Source organism: Petaurus breviceps, unplaced genomic scaffold (assembly GCF_028583685.1).
Source record: "Petaurus breviceps papuanus isolate PSGF00001 unplaced genomic scaffold, PetGlider_PUasm1.0 91041, whole genome shotgun sequence".
NCBI lineage: Eukaryota > Metazoa > Chordata > Mammalia > Diprotodontia > Petauridae > Petaurus > Petaurus breviceps.
The window spans coordinates 15,673,878-15,697,449 of NW_027187400.1; the positions used below are offsets into that span (position 1 = coordinate 15,673,878).

Genomic DNA, 23,572 nt, shown 5'->3' on the forward strand with positions numbered 1-23,572 from the left:
CCTGTGTTCTAAGGGCCCTCCCAGCTCTGACATCCTGTGCTCTAAGGGCCCTCCCAGCTCTGACATCCTGTGTTCTCAGTTCCCTCCCAGCTCTGACATCCTGTGTTCTAAGGACCCTCCCAGCTCTGACATTCTGTGTTCTAAGGGCCCTTTCAGCTTCATGGGTTTCTTTGTCTTAATCTATCTTAGGTGCTCTAATAATCGTTGCAAAGATCTTATAGGCAGTGTGCCCAACAGAGATTACTTTGTATCAGGGTAGAATAATGAGTCAGACACAACTCTCTTGGGATGAAAAGTAACATTTCTACACTGCTTTAATGTTGCCATGGGGCAGTTTGGCACAGAAGCTAGAAAGCTCACCTCAAAGCTCCGAAGACCTGAGTTCACGTCTCATCTCTGAAGCAGCCTGGTTGAATGACCCTAGACAAGTCCCTGAGCATATCAATTCTGTAGTCACTTTTCTGAGACTCAGGGTATAAATAGCAGAGTAGGCATCACCTTTTATTGGTAGAGGGAATTCCCTTTCCTGGGAGTTTAGAAATCATAGGTATCTATTCCCTATTCCTTTAAAGTTCACAATACATTTTTCTTAAAACAACTCATCAAAGTAAGGAGTATGAAAATGACTGCCTCTATCTTATATGTAACAGGAGCTCTGGCACACGCTGAGACCGCCCAAGCTGGTGTTAGCCTCATGGAAGAGTGCTTTGAGGAGATTGTAGGACTGGAGCTTTCTGGGACATTCCCCATTGATGACATAGCTGGTGCTGCCTTTTTCCATTGTCTGGGTCTGACTTGGCTAAGGGAGAGGTGGTGTGTGCATGTGCATGTGCGTGCGTGCGCGTGCGCGTGTGTGTGTGTGGAATATAACAGTCTTGACCATGAGAGAGTATGGCCAGAGTCCATGTTAAATACAGATGAGGAAACTGAGACTCAGACAGATGCATTAACTTAGCCAGGGTCCCACAGCTAATAAGCGACAGCTATGGGACCTGAGGCCAGGTCTCTTGATTCCTACCATTTCCATTCCATACCTCCATTGCTACTATACCAAGTTGCCTCTGTCATGCCTAGAGAGGTGAGTATGGATGTAAGAAAGTTGTATATATGCATTCAAGGATCCCCATCCTCATCCCACATAGGCAGGGAAGACATTATTGTGGCCCTTCTTGACCCATGAAGAAATTGACCCAAAAGCAGGGAACATGGTAGGCCATGGTCAGAGGGCCTGTGAGTGGCTGAGCAAATGTCAGAAGCTCATCCTGCTTCCCTGTCCAGGACTTTTCCCAGAACATTTCAGGCAGGCCTGGGAAAGCCTACACTTGGTGCCCTGGGACTTATTGTACTGGGGGAATGGTGCCATCATTAGCATTGCTGACATCTGTGGGGAGGGGTGTGCTGGGGACAGCTTACACCTTCTGGAACCAATTGTTAAATTTTCAGTGTGAGTATTTACACCTCTGAAGTCAGCAAACATCACAAATCGGGCTTGACTGGTTTTTTGTTGATTGTCTAGATTTAAGGAAGGGACTGAGAAAATGCTAATAATGCAGATTGAACCTGAAAGTGTGTCCAGTAAACACTTTTTTTTTGAGAGCCTGTTATTAAATTTTTACCAGCACATTCCTGCCTTTAGGGATGGGCCTCAGCAGAAACAGCACTGGACTAGGAGTCAGGAGACCTGGGATACAATCCCAGATCTTCTGTAAACCAGATATCTGACCTCGGACCAGTCCTTTACCCACCATAGGCCTCATGTCCCTCATCTGTGAAATTATTGTGATGGCCAAAGCCTGGGGTGGGGAACTTGAGGACGCATTTAGGTCCTTGTGTGCAGCCTTTTGACTGAGTACAACTTTTATAGAACAAATCCTTTTATTAAGGGGGATTTGTTCTATGAAGTTTAGATTCAGTCGAAGGGCCACACTTCAGGACCTGTAATTTCAACCTCTAGCTCTCATAAATAACCTTCAAATCAATCCTTATTGAAGCTTTTGAGAGTCCTCAGACTTTGTAACTAACTAAGCTGTTCCCTCTTTCTGAAGGAATGTCACCATTCCCATAGCCTTTCTGAGTCAGTGTCTCCAAGGCAACAATGAATCAGATGTGATTGGTCCAAGAGAGACACAGAAGATGTGCTTTCCTAGCCCCTCACCTCACAGTGGACTGATAGACAAGGTCTTCCCTCTTCCGGTAATTCTCCATGTGAGAAGAGTTGGTGGAGAACATGGCGTCAAATGTGAAGATCTTTTGCTTGATGGTCCCACCGTCTGTCACCTGCCAAAGAAGCAAAACCACATCCAGAGGTGGTGTTAATGGCAGCTGTGCTCCAGGGCCAATCCCCACCCACCACTGCTAAGGCCACTGAGAGCTTTATGACTCTCTGTTCTTCTACTGGCTTAAATCACAAGGTATTTTTCCCCCCTTAACTGTGAATTGGCAAGGACTTCATTCCCAGATATGTAAGGAATTGATTCAGATTTATGAGAAGAAGAGTCATTTCCCAATTGACAAATGGTTTAAGAATTTAAACAGGTAGTTCTCAAGGAAAGAAACCCAGGCTATCTACGACCCTACGAAAAAAAATTCCAAGTCACTACTAATTAGAGAAATGAAAATTAAAATCTTACTTCATACCAATTAGGCAAAGAGAACAAAAAGGGAAATAATGAATATTGGTGGGGCTATGGGAAAATAGGCATGTTGATGCACTCAGTGGACCTGTAAATGGGTACAACCATTTTAGAAACCAACTAGGGATTATATGCAGAAAGTTATCAAACAGTGCATACCCTTTGATCCAGTTATACCACAGTTAGGCCTATACCCAAAATGATTCAACAAATAGAAAGAGTTTCTATATTTGGAAACATATTTATAGGAACTTTTATTCTGTGGTAGCAAAAAATTAGAAACTAAAGGGGTGCTCATCAATAGAGGAATGGTTGAACAAATTATGATATATGAATGTAATAGAATATTATTGTAAGGTAAGAAATGAGGAAATATATTATTTCAAAGAGCCATGGAAAGGCTTATATGAACTGATACAGAATGAAGTGAGCAGAACCAAATGAACAATTTATACTATAATATCCATATTCAAGGAACAGACAATTTTGAAGACTTTTATACAAATAATAAAATGGGCAGAACAATTTCTACATTAACAAAAACATTGTAAAGTCAAAGAAATTTGAAAGCTGTAAGAACTATGATCAATTCGATGAACACTCATTATTCCAGAGGATTGCTGATGAAGCATACTACCCATTTCCTAGAAATCAGAGGGATTACAGATGAAGGGTGAAGAAAGAATAATATATTTTTGCATCAGTCAATGAGGGAATTTGTTTTTCTTGATTATTCATATTTGTTACGATGAATTTGTCTTTCTTTTCTCTTTTTTAGATGGTATGGCAAGCAGGAGGAAGAGAAAATTAATTCCTGTTAATTTTTTAAAAATTAAAAAAATAACAAACCAGAAGATATTACAGATATGGAATGTTGCATGCACTTTCAGATGAAGTCATTAAATTGTTAGTTATACTTAATTGGTTTATTTGTTACAAGAGTCCTCTCATAGAAATAATCTTTAAATGTTCATAATGTCCAAACATAATGCATCAATAAAACTTAAAAAAAGAAAAAAAGAATTGGAAAGGACTATTCAGGAAGAGTCACTATTATCCTGTGAAGGCAATGAATCAGGTCAACCAATTGAGAAACCATAGAGAGAGATATCAGTAAGGGGGTTAGGGCCAATGAGCCTGGCAAATAGTAGGTGTTTATAAGTGTTTGGTGACTGTTTGGCAGATGGAAACCCTAGTATGATTCCAAAATAACGGTCAAATTTTCATTTCTACTGATTCATAATTCCAAGCAGTTCCATATTTCTCATGTGAGGATGGAATGTAGGAACTTGGCAGATAGGTTGGGGAGAGGTGTTAATCTTTAGGTAATAACATATTGATAATTTTTGCTATAAGCTATAAAAATTCAAACTTAGAAAATACAGAGATGAAAGGCAGTGGGATATGTAAAGCTCTGTATTAGGAAAATGAAACTCTTGGCTTTCACTACTAATTTGGTCATTGTCACATTGTGTTGGCCATGAGAGTCAGTTCCTCTGGGTTCCAAATGATGGGGATTGGAGTTAAATGGTTTTTGGGATCCCTTCCAGCTCTAATAGCCTACGTAATAAGGTTCCTAATATTGTATGTTCTGAGGATACTCTCAGTTCTGATATTGTGTTCTAATGTCCCTCCTAGCTCTGATATTCTATATTCTAAGGTCCTTCCCAGCTCTGACATTCTCTGTTCTAAGGCCCCTCCCAGCCTTGACATTCTGTGTTCTAAGGGCCCTCCCATCTCTGACATTCTCTCTTCTAAGGCCCCTCCCAGCCTTGACATTCTATGTTCTAAGAAGCCTCCCAACTCTGACATTTTGTGTTCTAAGGCCCTTCCCAGCTTTGATATCCTGTATTCTGAGACCCTCCCAGCTCTAACATTCTCTGTTCTAACCTTTACATTGTTTTGAAATGGTAGTGTCAGGTAGTTTACAGACTAGACTGCAGGGGGCGAATGGAGCCATGCTGGTGCTTTCCCAACTGGGCAGGTTCATTCTCCCATTTCCTACAATCCCATCTTTCTGAGTAGCTCTTATCCCTGATAAGACAGAGCAGGTGGAAGAGTTTCTCTTTAGACAAAGAACTAATTATTGTCTTTCCTGTTTCCCAACTGCTCAAGGACCGTTTCCTCGATCTTCCAGAGCTCCTCCTATTCACTAGGTAGAGGGAGTTGCATTGTTGGGAGTCCCCAATTCAGTGAAGTCCCGGCCCTCTCCCTTCCCCATTTCCAGAAGAGTGAATATCATAGCAATAGCTTGAATTTTCAATTCTGCCTTTCTTTCCAAATTGTTTTCCCTTTTGTTCGGATCCTTTTTCATCACCCCAAACAGTAGGCTATGCGAATAATGTTTCCAACGTAAAGATGGCTCAGACTAACCCATACCCTGTTTGATATTTAGCCTGTTGTGACAATCTGAAAAAATATTGAGACTCAGCTGGAATGATGAGATTTATGACATCCAAAGCTGGAGCATCGGGCTTGGAATTGGAAGACCTGGCTTTGAGCTCGGTTCTATCACTCTGGCAATTTCCTTTACAAAGTCACACTTGCTCTATCCTCCCAATGTAAAAGGGTTGGATGAAGATATTTTCCAAGCGCCCTTCCAGCTCTGACATTTGATCAGTTGACAGATAGTATGACTGGAGAGATTGGAGCACGGCATGGGTTGGATGGAGGTGGTGAGTGGTAGAAGGTTGGAAAGAGAAGGTGTCCTCTACAGCTATGGGGAATGGGGGGAACCCATCCTCCTCTGACCTATTGCTTCCTGTGTGACCTTGGACAAATCACTTGGCTTTTCTGGGCATCGTGTATTAAATGAGGAGGCTTGAATGAAGATTCTTTCTAGCTCCAGTTCTAGGATTCTATATTCTCCCCCCCCCCCCACCCCAGGAGCAGTGTCAGGTGAGATGGGCAGGGAGACATATCCAAGGACACACTCTGCCTACTTCACAGTTTTCCCTGGGGCTGGCCCTGTTCCAGGTGTCTAATCTAATCATTGCCTCCCCTTCCTACCTGTGATGACATTTTGTCCTATGACATACTCTGGAGATTCTGCCTTGGGGAAATGGGGTTCAGAGGAACAAACCAGCTTCTGAGAGAGAAGGCTATTCCCAAAGTCCATACCCACTGCACTCCTCACTCCCTTACTGATAGAGGACCCTAGGATTTTTCTATGATGGTCTGGAAAATGGGCCAGTGGTGAACCATGGTTGGGGCCAGTTGTCTTAATGGCCAAAAGGAGTTAAGGCATGCCAGTGTTTGACTGCAGACTAATTATAAGACTATGGGGAGGTCTTTTCCCTTTTTTAGGCCATGTACCAAATAGAAGCCATTTTGTATTTCCCTAAGGACCATTTGTGATCAAATGGATAATGAGTAAATTTAGAGAATTTCCAGACTTGAAAGATCTGTGGTCTCATCATAATGGATGTTCCAGCCACTAACTTCAATTATGCACCTTCATAGATCAAAGGTAGATAGAACATAGAGCTGGAAGGAGCCTTTGAAGTCAGCTAGTTCAGCCCCCTCCCTCTATAGATGAGGATTCTGAGGTCCACAAGAGCTAAGGACTTGCCGGAGGCCACACAGACACCCAGGATTTGAACTCAGGGACTTTTGAATTTCAATCCAGGACCCTTTTCACTTTGTCATTATTCCTTCCAAGACCTGACAGGGTCCTTAGAACATAAGTTTGTTGATTTAGAGGGGACATCAGAGACCACTGCTTTATCCCCCTCATTCTACTTAACTGACTTGTCCAAGATTGCATAATGATATTGGTAATCAGTAATTACTATTGATAATAAGTGACAGAGGCAGGATTCAAGCCCCAGTTCTCTGAATCCAAAGCCCAGCGTTCCTTCTATTACACCATTCTGCCTCATGGAGAATCACTGTGTTGAAAATCCCAGAATTTCTGACCTAGTGACTCAGCCCTTCAGAAATTAGGGGTGGCTCCTTGGAACAGAGCTATCATCAAGTCTGTGGTCAAAGCCTCTCCAGGATGCCCTCCCAGAGCTCACATAGATTGCTTTGTATATATTTATTTGCATGTTGTCTCTCCCATTAGATGGTAAGCTCCTTGAGGGCAGGAACCATCTTTTGCCTCTATATATGTCTACTGCTTAGTACATAAAATAGAGGCCTAATAAATGTTAATTGATTGGTGTTCTGCTGTTATGACCTGTTGCAATTCAAGGGTGCCTACTATACTGCAGGGAAGCTTTAGGGAACACCTGGAGTGGAAGCAATTCCTAGGGTATGGTAACACCATGTTTTATAGTTAACACAATGCTTTACTCACAACAGTCTTGGTAGACAGGTAGCACAAGGGTCATTATTTTCATCTTATAGAGTAGGAGGAAACCAAGGGCTCAGAAAAGTGAGCTCATAGGACTCAGAACTTTGTTTCAGTGGGCCTCGGTTTACTTCTCCATAAAATGGGGCTAATTCCAGTACAACTTCACAGAGATGGTATGAGAGGAGGGCTTTGAAGACACTGAAGGATTTTTTAAATGTGTGGAGATGGCTTATCAAGAAAACTTGGACCCCCAAATTACCAGCCCACTTTGGAAATATAGCTCGCAACCAGAACCAAGTTGACTGAATCACTGACAAACCCTTACTTCAGAAAATGAGTTCTTGGCTGTTCCCCAGACTTCCCCAAGATGGGTCTTGTGCCACATATTTTAAAATGTCCAATTCTAAGAAGTGTTTGCCCTTCCCACTCCTTCCCAGACTCATTGTCTAAAGCCCTCTGCTTCTGTATCCATCCCCCTATGTTCCAAGCTATGTTTTCTACCACCTTATTCCCTGCTCCCTCCCCATTTCCTCCAGAGGGAAACAATGAGTTCTGGGTCAGAAGACACTCTTGGTGCCTCTTCCAGACTAAGTCTGAGTCGTTGATCCAAACTGGTCATACTTCTCAACCAAAGCAGGAGGTCTTAGAGGGAAGGGGGCAAGGATACTGGCTTTAGGGTTATAGAATGTGTTTGTGGCTTAACCTTTTTAAGATTTTAGAAATGTAACATTCTATGTTCTACCATCATTTCCTGTTCTAACTTGTTCTGTGTTCCCAATCCTAGAATCCTATGTTCTAAGGTCCCTTCTTTCTAAGTTCTAAGGCCTCATTTAGTTGAGTCATTCTTTGTTCTAAGAACTCTCCCATCTTTGATTTTCCACGTTCTAAGCTCTCTCATTTCCAACACTGTAGGTTCCACTTACTGTTGGCATTAGATGTTCCAAGTCCCCTCCCACCCTTGACATTCCATGTTCCAAGGCCCCTCCCAATTCAAACAGAATGTCCAATTTCCTCATCTTAGATAGGGAACAGCTCACCTCAGAGAGACAGAGGGAATCACCCAGAGTCACCCAGCTAGTCAGTGGGTGACCCAGGGTTAGGCTAAGCACCCAGTCTTGTGCTGATCCTCCCCGGCCCTCCTGAGGTCCCTGAACATCTTTGCACCTCCTGGTTTTGGCTAGGATTCGGACCCCAGCTCAGGGGCAGACCTCGCTTCACTCATGGGAAGGTAGAGTCTCTGTAGAGGAGCAGAGAGCCACTGTAGGACGTAGCTAGGCTGGGGCCTGGAGACAAAGGGGCCCGAAGGTGCCGTCAGCCAGAGTGATTAGCAGGAAGGACTCAGGTGTCCCTGCCCTCTGGCTGGCAGGCGCACCTCCTCCTCCAAGCTGTCTCCCTTTAAATGAAAGTGTTACTCCACAAAACAGTCAGGTATGTGTTGTTGCTGTTTCAATTATTTATCTGTTTACCCGGCTATGGTTTTTCCGCTTGTCTCAGCAACTCTATTATAGACTCGCAGCTCGTAGGCTCTTGCCGCCCAGCTTGGCATCACGCTAACAGCCTGCAACCAGGAGACCTCATGCCTGAGACTGGAGAAGCAGAATTAACTCCCTGTGGCTAGGGGTGGGGGGAGAGCCAGAAGCGGGGGGGGGCTTCTCGTCTGGGGAGGGGCCCTGCCTCCCACTGCAGGAGAGCAAGGAGGGGTCCCTGCCTATGCTGCACAGGCCTGTTGACTGGCTCAGAGCTCATTCGATTCAACAATAAACATTTATTGAATGGCCACTGTGCACAAGGCACTCTGCTTGGCTTGGGAGATAGGGAGATAGAGAGACGCCGTGGGTTTTATGCTAAAAGTGCAGGGGGAAGGAGGACTTGGCATTATATGTGTGACCCAGGTAGAGTGGAAAGGCTGAATGTGAACCGAGTGGCGGCACTGGGTTCGAATCCCTGGTTCTGATACTTAATATATGTATGGCTTGGGACAAGTCACATCATCTCCCTGAATCTCAGTTACCTTAAATGTAAAGGGATGGGGCTGGCCTAGATGGACCCTAAGGTCCCTTGTAGCGGGACTTGTGAAAATGAGGGAGTTGGATTAGACAACCTCCAGCCCTGCATCTGCCATGCTATGACTGGACAAAGTCATGGCAATGACGCCTCTCATTTCTGCAGAGTTCCACGTCCTGGAAAGGCCTTTACAATCATGTTCTCATTCCCTGCCCCCCCTCCCCCACTGAATTTATGAGATGGGTGTAGATGAAGAAACTGAGGCCCAGAGAGGGGAAATGATATATCCAGGGTCCCACGTCCAACATATATCCCAGGCAGGAACAACACCCAGATCTTCCCTGATCCCAAACCCAGTGCTCTCTCCACTTTGCTGGCATTGCCTCCACCTATGCTTCCGTTCCCTCCCTTCAAAATAAGGAAAGCACTTTGAAATTCAAGTGCTACCGGAATGTGAGCAGTCATTGCTAGTAGTTTTTTTTTGGGGGGGGAGGGGGGCGGGGAGGGCAGGGCAATTGGGGTTAAATGACTTGTCCAAGGTCACATGGCTAGTAAGTGTTAAGTGTCTGAGGTCAGATTTGAACTCGAGGCATCCTGACTCCAGGGCCAGTGCTCTATCTGCTGCGCCACCTAGCTGCCCCAGTCATTGGTAGTATTAATTGTTAATAATAATTATCATTGCTAATAATGTCATCCTCACAATCTGTGTCAACCAGTGTCAGTGTGGCCGTCATTTGTTTTCCTCATCAGACTGTCAGCCTGGGCCTCCCCCCCAAAGAGGGAGGCTATGGTGTGGTAGAAAGGAAAGAACCCAAACTCCAGAGTCAGAGATCCTGGGTTCAAATCCTGCCTCCACCACTTACTACTTGTGGGACCTTCGGCACATGACTTAACCTCTTTCCACCGCATTTTCTCCAAATGTAAATTTAAAAGGTTGGACTAGCTGGTCTCAGATCCCTTCACCTTGAAATCTCTGGTCCCACATTCTCTCCACTGGTGTGGATTGCCACTCCTAATTCACAAGGGGCAGTTGTGTCCCAGGAAAGAAGAAGAGCTTCAGTGTGTGGCCAGCCTTGGGCGATGAGTGTCTCTGATGGTCTTCCATGTATGCCTGGCTTGGTCCAGGCTCTTTTGAAGGTTCAGATTGTGAGGACATATCTGCAACTGATTCACCTCATATCCCACCATTAGATAGTAATCTCTGGATGGGTAAGGTTTGTACTAAATGCAGCTTCTCTTATTCCAGAATCTCTAGTTCAACCTATGCCTGAACAAGAATCCTCTCTAAATACCTGGCTCACCAGAGACAGGGATCTCACTACCTTTCAAGACAGCTTGTGCCACACAGCAACATCTTTAATTGTTGTCAAGTTTCTCCGGGCAACAAACACAAATATTCCCATTTTCAATTCCCACCCATTGCTCCTGGTTCTGCCTAGGGTGGGGAAAGGGAACAAATGGAGTGTCTGAACTCTCTTCGATTTGGTGGTCTTTGAATACTTAGAAGTTGCTATCATAGACCTGGGTTTGAATCTCACCTATGTTTCTTGTTAACTATATGACCTGGGGCTGGTCCTCTACCTTCCCTGTGTCTCAATTCCCCCATTTCTAAAATCAATATGTTAGAGCAGACTATTTCTGAGGGTCCTTCCAGCTCAGAATCTTATGGCCCCAGAGCTGTATGGGGGCAGTGATGACTGGGCCTGAACAAATGGCTTCTACCATTTCCCCCACTCCTTAGGTGGGAGGGAAGTCACAGACACAAGAGAGTTTTTGTCAACTGCAATTTTCTTCCCAAAGCTATAAAAATTGAAGGAAGGAACCCGTATACTTGACTTCTTGTCTCTTGCCCTGTCTCTCCTCCCCATAGGTAAGGCTCTTTTATCTTCTCTCAAAACGTAGCCAGCACTATCGTCCCCATCTCAAAATTCACTCCATTTTTTTTTATTACACAAAGGAGGAAAAATCTGTCAGTAAAACTGTCTCCTCAAATTTATTTGCCGGGACCGAGGGTTTTATTACAAGCAAAATACACACACACACACTCGCGCGCGGGCTCACACACACCCCAGATAAAGAACTGAAGAATTATCGAAATCGTAAATCGCTGTTTTGGGGAGGGCAGAAAGAAGATGGAAGGGGGAGTTTCAAGGACACATTTGATTTCCTCAGGTTTTATTTACATCTTTTTTCTCTGGGACCTGGGGTGGAGCTCACTCCCAGCTGATAGAATAAAACAAGAACAAGCTGATGTATAATGACTTAGCTCATTTTGCTGCTCGAGGGGTTTCTAGGGCAGCTTGGGAAATGAATGTCTCTAACTCTTCTCTTCAGTGTAAGTAGTTTGTTAACCAGTCTTTTGCCCCCAGGAAACTTGCAGGGGATTAGAATTCTGAGCACAGACTCCCTGGGCCAGTGGGAGAGTGGTTATTTGCAAGGGACTCTTGGTTGTTAGTAGATGTCCTAGTGATGGGGGAGGATGGTTGTTTTTCCTGAGGCTGCAGATGCCTCTCTCCATTTAGACTAACACCCCCTTTCCAATCTGTGTACTGTTTCATGCTATGGGTTACTTCTGTTATGGCCAAAGGGAGGCTGGTAACTTAGTAAACATTGTGCTAAGGCAAGGGGGGAGGCTCAGGAAGAGTGTGAATTTGGAAGGATAATATATGCATGTAGATAGAGGTGTGACTTTGTGTGTGTGTGAGAGAGAGAAGAGGGGGAGGGAGAGAGGGACAGGGAGAGGGGAAGGAGAGAGGGAGAGGGAGAGAGATAGAGACAAACAGAGAGACAGAAAGACAGAAGAGAGAACGAAAGAGTGAGAAAGAAAGAGAGGAGAAAAGAGAGGAAAGTGTGAGAAAGAGAGGAGAGGAGAGAGAGAGAAAAAGAGAGGAGGAAAGAGGAAAGAGGAGAGAGGAGAGAAAGGAATAGAGGAGAAGAGAAAGAGGAGAGAGAGACAGAGAGAGGGGGAAGGAGAGATAAGAGAAAGAGAGAAACAGAGACAGAGAGAACAAAAGAGAAAATGTGAAAGAAAGAGGAAGAAGAGAGGAGAAATTGAGAAAGAGAGATGAGAGGAGAGAGAGAGAGAGAGAGATATTAGCTAGTTAGAGAGGCTCCCTCCCCAGGTCCCTTTGGCAATCACCACTCAATAGCCTTCTTGTTTGTCCTCCTGTAATAAAGTTATATTTGTCAAGATGGTCTGGGCCATTACATTATTCCTTTAATAGCTTCTGTTGTACATTAACACACAATTAAGTAGTGGCATATTGGATTCCCCAGCATGTCACATTAGGCCAATGGGCTTTGTTCCTGCCATGGGGTGGGGGCCCTGGAAACCAGCCTGGCTTGAAGAGCTCACTGCTGATTTCTGCAGGGCATGGGCCTAGGGTAAGGTTTTCCGAGGGTAGGGGGAAGGATGGCAGGGGAAGGGTCTTGCTCATTGACTAACAGTCTACACCATTAGGAAATAAACATGAAACAAACCAAGGTGGTAGCCAGCTGTAAACCTTAGCAGCACTTTCTGGATTAAAAATAAAATGATTCTGGAAAATGACTTTAGACATACACATTTGGCAGGAAGGGGCAGGTGGTGATATGGGAGGCTCAGTAGGGATGAAAGGAATAACATGACAGTATAGACCCCCCTGGAGGATATAACGCTGAGGTCCCCCAAGAATTTAGGGTTTCGGTGAAGACAGACCAAGATTTTAGGACCAGTCTTACACATTGATGAAAGGGCCCTCAGCCCACCAAGAGTGATGAAAGAGGACCCGTCTCATCCCTTTACAGTTATACACTCTTGTTATGCTTCCTTAGTGGTTCCCACCCTGTTTTCACACTGTGTCCCTCGCCTCTACCCACAGAACCCGAGACCGTGGAGAACATGAGGGCATTAGATTTTGGTTTCCCCTTCTATAAAATAACCAAAAGTTCTAGCTCTGTGTGTGTATGTGTGTGTGTGTTTTAACCCCCTGTGTTGTAAGGTTATAAGTTCTAATGCTTCCCGAGCCCTTCTAACTATATACCACTCTAGGTCCTGAGGGTCTTCTCTGCATTCTAACGTGCTCTATTCTAAAGCGCTTGCCAGCTCTAACATGGCATGCTCAAACATCCCAAGCCTTGGGTTCCTTTGTAATCTCCTTTTCCTCTTTCTACTATCCTTCCTGGCTCTCACAGTCTACATCCTATGGTTTCCTCCCAGTTCTAACATCCCATGTTCTAAGGACCTTCCCAAGTCCAATGTCCCACGAAGATATTCTTTTATTTTCCCTACCCCAGGATTCTGGAACAGTCCCACTGCCAATGTCATAGTCTGAGTTTGAGGAGATCTCTTGGACGCACCTGACCCGGTATCTCCAGGTCTGATTTCCCTAATAACCAGGGTCTGGGTTTTCCAGAAGCCGGTGGATTGTTCCATATCTGTCAGCGGGGCTTTCCAGCCAGACCATCCAAGTGTAGCAAATGGACTTAAGCCAGTGAGTGCAGTGAATACACAGGACAGCGGTTTTCATTTGAAAAACAAATAAGTCTCCAACCCCAGTCAGTTCTGTTTTGTCCCTGGGCACTATCGTCCAGGGGAAAAAAAAAAGAGAGAAAAAAATTCACCCTTTTTTTTTTCCATCCTCTTCTCTTTGTGTTCCACAAAACCAATTACAGGTTGGAAATAGCTGTAATAAACTTGATATCCCACTTATGGGCCAATCCCGCTGCTCCTGGAAGGTGTAATAGTGGCAGAGAGAGAGAGCAGAAACTGCTGGTGTATTTTGCTGGAGCTGTTTAAATTGCCTTCCCACATTATACCAACTCCTCTCCGATGAGGAGTGAATTTGCTCTTCTGGAAATGGAGCAGCTGAGGTCTTTGGGGCTGGTTTACAAGAAGGGTTTTAATGAACAGATTAGTCTCCCAGGTCCCCTTTTCTTCCCATGTTAAATGGAGGGGACCTGCATTCTGTCCCAAAGCTGGACCCAGATCTCTTCTTCCCAGGGGCATAAAGACAGGTCCTAGTCTCCATCAGTAATGAAGGTAATGAAATAGTGTAAGGCTCCTGAGAGACAGGAAGAAACCAGGCTCAAGATGCACCTCCGATGGGTGAATGCTCTCTGATCCTGCTATTTCACCTCTCTCTTCCAAGGCTCCCAGACAACTCTTTGAGACTGTAAATTGTAGAACAGGGAGCTGACCTGCATTGGTAGAGAGGCCATCCACACTGGGAGTTCTATATGCCAATGCAATGATTTAGATCTGGTCCCCCAGAATTCTAGGTTATTTGCTCTACAAGTTTAATTTTTCATTTGGACTTTCAAGTGGCTCTTACCCAAAGTATTCCTTTGTCCCTGTCTACTCATCCTACAATGAAAGGCATGATAATTTCTTGGTCCACAGATTAGAAACAGAATCCCTGCTTGGCTTTGAATCTCTGCCTTGGGCACGTAATACCTGTGTCCTCATGAGAAAGTTACCACTCAGAGCCTCAGTTTCCCCATATGGACCCTGTGCACTAGCCCAGCTGGCTTGCTTCTTATAAATCAACTCTCTGTTCCTACCCCAATGCTCCATATCTGCCATTCTACCTATACAGAATGACCATTTTCAGCCAGTCATAATACAAACAATTCACATTTCTAGAATGTCTTAAGGTCTGCAGGGTGTAGGGAACAGAGTTCTATAATAGGAGAAATATCTGGGTTCAGGTTCCTACCTTTGACAGTTACTGGGTGACCAAGAAAAGTCACTTAAATTAAAAAATAAAGTCACAACCTCTTTGAGTCTCAGTTTCCTCATCAGTAAAATGGGAATGATGTTATCTATTACAGTGCCTCACCCAGAGTTGGAGCTTAATAACTGTTGCTTGACGGTTTTATTTATTTATTGACTCTAGTATCTACTCTACAAGGTTTTTTATGAGATTCCAATACGATAACATATGTAAAGCATTTTGGAAATCTTAAATCACTTCACAAATGCCTTTCCCGATCCCCCTTCACTTTGGTGCCTGCCCTCCCGTTCCTTAATTCCAATATATCCTGCCTATATCTTGTCTGCATGTTCTGTTTGCAGGTCTTCTCCCCCAGTAGACTGTGAGCTCCCTGAAAGCAGGGGCTGTCTTGTGCATTTACATGCCCCAGGCTTAGCACAGTGCCTGGAATCCAGCAGGTGCTTAGTAAATGTCTATTGACTGATTGTTCTTATTTCTTCACAATGACCCTTTGAGATGTGTAGCAGGAGTATTCTTTTAACATATGGGGAAACAGAGGCTCTGAGTGGTGCCTTTCTCATGAGGAGACAGGTATCAAGTACCCGAGGCAGAGATTCAGAGCCAAGCAGGGTTCTGTTTCTAGTCTGTGGTCCAAGAAACGCCCGTGTCTTTCATTGTGGAGTAATGCATTTATGATGATCAAATTAGAGTTTAGGTCTTGCTGACCACAGGCTCCAAGCTCCGTGCTCTATGGCGCCACCTAGTGCACAATGTTTGCAAAACGCTCAGCACAGTGCCTGAGTTCAAATCTGGCCTGAGCTCAGATTTGATGCCTGTTTGCCTCAATTTCCTCACCTGCAAAATGGGCTGGAGAAGGAAATGGCAAAGCACTCCGGAATTTCTGCCAAGAAAACCCCAAATGAGGTCACGGAGAGTCAGACATGAATGAAAAACAAAAACAACAAATCACAGTGTCTAACACATACCAGGTGCTATGGAAATACTTTCCCACTGAAGTGTGATGAATGTTAGTGTTATAGGAAGAGCAGAGTCACTGGGTGGCAGGATGGGAAGAGGCTTTTAGTGTTACAGCATGTCAGAGTTAGATGAAACATTAGAACACAGGAATGTCAGAGCTGGGGCGGGCCCTTAGAACATAGAATATCAGAGCTGGGAGGGCCCTTAGAAGATAGGATGTCAGGTCTGGGAGGGGTCTTAGAACATAGGATGTCAGAGCTTGGAGGGCCCTTAGAACACAGGATGTCAGAGCTGGGAGGGCCCTTAGAACACAGAATATCAGAGCTGGGAGGGCCCTTAGAACACAGGATGTCAGAGCTGGGAGGGGCCTTAGAACATAAAATGTTAAGTATAGAAGAGAACTTAATGAGTACTTTCAGATTCCTTCAAGACCAAATACAAACATCACTTTTTCAAGAAAACTTTCCCAGTTTCCCCAGCCACTAGTGCCTTCCCTGCTATGACTTTCTTTATAAAATTCCTGATTTTATGGGTTGTCACCACCATTTAAAATAGAAGTTCTTTGAAGGTAGGGGCTGTTCTGCCTTTTTCTGGGGATCCCCAGCATTTCGCAGAGTTCCTGGTCCACAGACAGGGCTTAATTAATTTTATGGATGGATTGATTAAATGATCACCTGTAAACCTTTTATTTAACATATGAAAAAATGCTGGCCCCAGGAGTCTCTGTGACTTGCCCAGGTCACATAGCTAGAGCTCATGGCAGACCAGTGCTTTTCCCATTACCTATGCCTGTTGTGCATGGGGCCTGAGGGTGCGAGAGGGCATCTGACCTTAGGGTACAGCTCTTCCATCCCCCATTATCATGACAACATCATGTCCCCCTCCCCAATCTTCCTCTCTTCCTCTCTCCCCTTCCCCAAGCACAGCTAGCCTGCCCTGGAAGCCGCAACCACAGAAGGGGATCTGGAGATCCGGGTCCTGGCTCTGGCTGTAAGTGTCAAAGACACAGGCTCTCTGTCCTCTCTCTTGGTTCTGAGTGACCTTGGACAAATCTCTTAACCTCTCGGGGCCTCAGCTTCCTCTTCTGTAGAAGATGAACACGTCATCTGTAAATCTGAGCTGGTGGATTGCGCTACTGTATTCATGAGCAGAAGAGAACATCATCTTCCTTCCTCAGACGTTTCCAGATTCCATTGGCCTTTCCCCCTCCCCCAGCAAGCCATCTCTACACATTTTTGGCAGAGGGGCTCAGACAGAGCCTTCTCCCCACCACCCTGGGACCCAGCCCTTCTTTTCACCCTTCCAGCTAGGGGAGGCCCCCGGGGAAGGAGGGGGTGAGGGGCAGGGCCGGGGGGTAATTGGTTCTCCCCTGGTCTATGTGGGAGATCTGGTTTTGACAGAGACAGCTGGTGTCATAAATTGCCTTGTCTCATCTGGTTACCAGGAAAGAGCAGACAGCGGCACGTGGCATGGGGTGGGGGCGAAGGGGGGGATGGGTCGGAGATGAGGCACGGTGGCAATCAGCAGAGGGCCTGATGATTCTGCACGTGGGCCCACAAGCGAATAGTGTGTGTGTGTGTGTGTGTGTGTGTGTGTGTGTGTGCGTGCATGTATGTTTGAGAGCAAGGGTGTGTATTGTGTCAGTTAGAATAAGAGGTGTGAGACCATGTGTGCTTGGAGGGGGGGGGAGGTGCAGAGGCAGGGGAAGGGACAAAAAAAGGAAGAGAGTATGTCTGTACTTATAGGAGCGGGGGTGTCTAGGGAGGGGCATGTGTGACAAGAAATGTTCCTGGAGAGAAGGACATAGTCTAGGGGGTGTGAGCCTAAGGGTGCCAGTGGGACAGATGTTCACATGTTTGTTGGGGCAGAGGAAATATGGGCTCATAGGGGGCTGAGTATGAGAATGTGTCTGTACGGACAGGAGGAACATAAGTGTTCACTGGGAGGCAAGTACACATTTATGTACAATGGAAGGGCACGGGAGAATTTGTTTTCAGGAAAACCTTTGTGTCTATGAGCATTTTATAGGAGTGTGTGTACACGTGTTACAATGTGCATGTTTTTTTTTAACAGTGTGGATTAACGTATTAATTTGTGGAAAGGTGTCTGTGAGAATGTGTGTTTAGAGGGTTGTGTGTGTTTAATAAATGTTTGTTGAATGAACAAAGGAATATTTATGATGGGAAAATTCTCTCCTCTCCTTCCCTCTCCTATCCTTTCTTCCCCTTTCTCCTCCTCCTCCTTCTTCTTTTCTCTCTCTCTCTCTCTCTCTGTCTTTCCCCCCTTCATCTCCCTCTTTTCTTTCCCCCTCTCTCCTCCTCCCTTTTCAGTTTCTTCATCTGAAACATGAGGGTCTGGATCAGATGACCTTTAAGGTCCCTTCCAGTTCTTGATCTGGGATTCTAGGTAACATTAGGGGAGCCTGTGTTTCTAGGATGTATGAAGAGGAAGGTATAAGCATTCAGGGGCATAGGAGAGAAGATGTACATTGCTTCATAGTGCACAGAAAGCTGTTTTGGGAGCCAGGGAGCTCTGAAATCCAGGCCTATCTCTGATACACTGGTTGTGTGACTCCAAGGTTCTAAGTCATGGAGGGAGTTTCCTCCCCTGGGAGGTTCCCTCTGCCAGTGAAATCACTGATCTAGTACCGACCCTGAGCTATGTGTTCAGAGGATTGGTGAGTGTGAGAAGGCATAAGGGGCTTGTGGAGGAGGCTAGAATGAACATGTGTGTTTATAGGGGTTTATGTTAATTAAAAGTGTGGCAGTGGCCATGAAAGTGTGAGTCAGCACGTGTGGGGATGTCTGAGGCAGGGGTCACACATACCTGTGTGTTCTGGGCGAGACAGGGCTCTCCCCCTCCTCCCTTCTCACTGTACCAGGCTTGGCAGGAAGGTGCCCTAGAGGGTGTGCCATGCCATGCTCTGTCTATTCCAGGACAGTCAGGAATACAGCCCTCATCTCACTGCACCCAGTCAACTTTGTGTCACACCCCTCTCTTCCCTCTCCACCCATAGGAAGCTTCCAGCCAGCACTCCTCCCCTTCCTCTCCCAGGCTCCCCAAGCTTCCCCTCTACCAGCTTTATGGCCTGAGGGAGGCAAGTTTAACCGCTGAGCTAAAAGCTGCCTGTCAAATGAATGATGCAGCAGGAAGGGGTCATTTTCTTCCCCACCTCCCAGCCCAAGCACCTCTCACTGAGAAGTGCAGGTATGTCCTCATTGTTTCCCAAACTAGCAGGCTTCTTCAGGACCCCTGGAGGGATCAGAAGCTGGGAGGCGCCTTAGAACCTACAATCCCGTGTTTAATAGGAATGGATGTGTAGAACCCACATCAGACTGCAAACAATCTTGGGGAGGGTGGAGATGGAGAAGATTTAAATCTTATGAAAGTGAATGTTGAAAACTAAAAATAAATAATTTAATTTTTTAAAAGTTTTAAAAAGTAAAAAAAAAAAATCTAGATGTCAGAGCTGGGAGGGCCCTGAGAACACAGGAGGTCAGAGCTGTGAAGTATCTTACAACATATACAGGTTAAATTATTGGACTAGGAGACAACAGCAATAGTTGAGACTAAAAAACTTAGATATTCTCACTCCCTCTGTTACTTTAGGCAAATTGCTTCATTTCTCTTGACTTCAGTTTCCTCCTTTGAAAGATGAAGGCTTGGATTTAGATGCTCCTTCCCATCTCTAAATCTGTGGCTCTGGGATCCCAATGGTCCATTCTAACTCTTTCTGCCTCTGGGTGTGGCCTCCTTGAATTCCAACATTTACTGATGGTTCTGTGTCTTTGGAAACCTAATCCCATTTCTCTCCTGGAGTTTTCAAGCTTTTCTTCCTGTGTCTCCCAGCAGGACCATACCTAGCTAACTGAGGAGATTGCTTCTCCTGAAAATCCCCTGAGGAGCACCATGTGTAGTTTCTCTTGTTGATTGACCCAGAGTCTTCTGACTCACCCCCCAGAGACAGAAAGCCCATCGTGACTCACCTGAATTTTCCTATTGTTCTAGGATAGGGGATGGGGGAAGAATGGAGGGAGCCTAGTCAGGAAACCAGTTTCTTATTTGTTCAATAGCCAGTGACAAACTGGAGGGTTCTTATTCAGCTAACCATTTATTCTGTCAGCCACCAGAATGGTTAGCTGAGTAACTGAGGGTTAACAGAACCCCTGGTTATTTTTCAGTTCATCCCCCAAACCTGCTTATCTCCATTCCAACTCCTCTCAGGTCCTAATATGACTGATATTTCTATGCAACTTTAAAGTCTGTTTTCCCCATGCTAACCATGGGAGGTATGTAGAACAAGAGTTATTATTTAAAGATGTGGAGACTGAGACTTAGAGATAAAAAGTCATTCCCTTCACATCATTCAGCAGTGTCAGACCCAAGGTCCAAATCAACATCCCTTGGGTTCTCCGCATAGGGCCACACTGGCCTCCCTGTGGATATTTTCAGGGACAAGTTCCCAGACTGTCCTGACTGAAGTCAGGATGGACCTGGAAGGACATGTGCTTATGGGCGTCCTGTGGCCCTCAGAAGCAATGTGGCAGGAGCTTTTACTGTCCAGAATGGGTTCCGCCGCCTGGGGTCACCCATGGTCAGGTGCACCTGTGCTGACAGGTGGATCCCGACAAGGACCTGTCATGGTGACAGATGTCCAGGTCCCTGCTAGACAATTTGGCCAACACACTTGGAAGGTGCTCGCTGGTGGTGAACAGACCGATGCCCCCCAGCAGGGACAGATCTCACTGTGCTGAGCTGCCCACCCGCCATGCTCGGTGGGCGCTGCAGCTAAGCTTTCGTCAGCATCTGCTCCTCCTCCACCACCCCTCCCTTGGATCTGCTGGTGACCAAAACTCCTCAATAATTTGACAGTGGCCTGCCCACCTGCCCCTGTTGGTGGGGGATGCCAATGACCATTGGAGTGGCAGTATCTCCAGCCCATAGTAATTAACAAACACTGGCCACAAGCAGATCCAGGCTGGTTGAAGCCTGTCCATCTGTCGGCTGCTGTTTGAAAGGATCATTTTACCAACAAGCTCTGTACAGAGGAAATATACCCCTTTGTTTAGGCAGCAGCCTCAGAATTAGGCTAATGAAGAGTAACCAAAGACTGACGTAGGAGAGAATCATAGAAACCAAGTCGATGTAGAGGTAAAGGGATCTGAAACTGTAGAAGGAAACCTTAGACCTTAACATTTCAGAACTGCAGAAGATCACAGGAAAAAGGTCATGGTCCATGGAGGCTGAAAGGGGCCTTAAGGGATCAAATTCTAGAACCGGCAGAAGTTTTCCAACATTGGATGTCAAAGCAGGTGAGAACATAGAACACAGAATGTCAGACCTGGAAGGGGGCTTAGAACCCAGAATGTTAGGGATGTGAGGGATCTTAGAAAGTGGAATGTCAAAACTGGGAGGGTCCTTAGAACACAGAATGTCACAACTGGGAGGGACCTTAAAACACTGGATATCAGAACAGGGAAAGCCCTTAGAGCATAGAATGCCTAACTTAAAGGGATCTTAAAGATTATCCAGGCCATCATCTACATTTCCAGAGGAGGAAATTTCCTCCAGAGAAAAAATTCCAGAGAAGAAAAATGATTTCCCATGCTACAGATTGCCAGTAAAAGGTCTGGGAACAGAGCCCTGTTTTCTTATTCCAAATCCAGGACTCTTTCCATTGATAATTTTTGAAATGATCTAGTCCATTCTCCAGCTGTCAGAGAGATCTCTACCCTATCTATCCTGAAAAGTGGCAGACAAAGGGTTTTCTCTACAGTATCTCAGTGATAACAACTTAGACTTCCTAGTTTCTACAATATGGCAGAAGAAAGAATACTGGAAATGGAATCAGGAGACAGATTTTAATCTGTATTATAAAGCAGCAATCATCAAAACTACTTGGTGCTGGCGGAGGAATAGAGTGGTGGATCAGTGGGATAGGTACACAAGACACAGTAGTCAATGACTGTAGTAATCTACTGTTTGATAAACCCAAAGACTCCAGCTTCTGGGATAAGAATTCACTATATGACAAAAACTGCTGGGAAAACTGGAAAAGAGTATGGCAGAAACTGGGGATAGACCAATATCTTACACTGTATACCAAAATAAAGTCTAAATGGGTGCATAATCTAAGTATAAAGGTTGATACTGTAAGCAATCTGGGAGAGCAAGGAATAGTTTACCTGTCATATTTATGGAGAAGGGAAGATTTTATGACCAAATAAGAGTTAGAGAGCATTATAAAATGCAAAATGGATCACTTTGATTACATTAAATTGAAAAGTTTTTATACAAATAAAGGCAATGTAACCAAGATTAGGAGGGAAGTGGAAAATTGGGAAAGAATTTTTATAACCAGTGTCTCTGATAAAGGCCTCATTTCTAAAATATACAGAGAATTGAGTCAAATTTATAAGAATACAAGTCATCCTCAATTGATAAATTGTCAAATGATATGAACAGGCAGTTTTCAGAGGAAGAAATTAAAAAAAATCTATAAGCATATGAAAAAAAATGCTCTAAATCACTATTGATTAGGGAAATGCAAATCAAAACAACTCTGAGGTATCACATCTCACCAGTCAGATTGGCTAAGATGACAAAACAGGAAAATGATAAATGCTGGAGAGGATGTGGAAAAATTGGAACACTAATGCATTGTTGGTGGAGTTGTGAACTGATTAAACCATTCTGGAGAGCAATCTGGAACTATGCCCAAAGGGTTATAAAAAAGTGCATACCCTTTGATCCAGCAATAAAACTTCTAGGGCTGTATCCCAAAGAGATCATAGAAGTGGGAAAAGGACCCATATGTACAAAAATATTTATATCAGCTCTTTTTGTGGTGACAAAGAATCGGAAATCAAGGGGATGCCCATCAACTGGAGAATGGCTAAACAAGTTGTGGTATATGAATGTAATGGAATACTATTGTGCTATAAGAAATGAGGAGCAGATGGACTTCGTAATAACCTGGAGAGACTTATATAAACTGATGCTGAGTGAGGAGAGCAGAACCAGGAGAACTTTGTACCCAGTTACAGTCACATTGTATCTGTGATGACTAACTTTGATAGACTGGGCTCCTCTCAGCAATGCAAGGTTAGAAGACAACTCCAAAGGACTCATGATGGAAAGGGCTATCCGCATCCAGAGAAAGAACTGCAGTCTGAATGCAGATTCAAGAAAACTACTTGCTCTCTCTTTTGTGTTTTGTTTTGTCCCTTCTTTCTCATTGTTCACTCATTGGCTATAATCTTTCTTTACAACTTGACTAATTTTTAATGTGAAGGTATTTGTAGAACCTATATTTGATTGCAGGCTACCATGGGGAAGGGGGGAGGAGAAGAAGGGGAAGAAGATTTGGAACTCAGGGGATTGTGAAATTGAATGTTGTAAACTAAAAGTAAATTAATAAATTAAAAAAAATGGAATCAGGAGAGATAAGAGTTCAAATAGGGCATCAGACACTAGTCAAGTCAAGAAACATTCTTTAAGCATCTAGTACATGCCAGGCACTGTGTTTAGCACTTTCTTTATACGAAGAAAGGTAAAAACATCCCTGCCCTCAAAGAGCTTATAATCTAATGAGGGGACAACATACAAAAACCCAGGAACTAGCCATGTGTTGATGGCCAAACCATTTTATTTACCATCTCTGAGCCTCAACTTCCTCATCTGCAAAATGAAGGTAATAATTCCCATTTCATAGGTTTGCAATGGGGATTGGATGTAAAATGATTTGTAAAACTTAAGTCCAATATTTTGTTCAGTTGTTTTCAGTTGTGTCTGATTCTTTGTGACCCCATTTGGGGTTTTCTCAGTAAAGACCCTGGAGTGGTTTGCCATTTCCTTCTCTATTTTACAAATGAGGAAACTGAGGCAAACATGGTAAATTGACTTGTCCAGGGTCACACAGCTAGTAAGTGTCTGAGGTCAGGATTTGAACTCAGGTCCTTCTGACT

At 44.6% G+C, this 23,572-nt stretch overlaps 1 protein-coding gene across 1 annotated transcript in view; it reads right to left on the reverse strand.

The window, feature by feature from the left end:
• The window catches only part of IGSF21 (immunoglobin superfamily member 21), a 400,074-nt gene that overhangs the window by 154,184 nt on the left and 222,318 nt on the right, over positions 1–23,572 (reverse strand). The window contains exon 3 of the mRNA XM_069078440.1: positions 2,156–2,277. Within this exon, the coding sequence (XP_068934541.1) occupies positions 2,156–2,277 (122 nt within the window). The remainder of the gene's footprint in view (positions 1–2,155; positions 2,278–23,572) is intronic.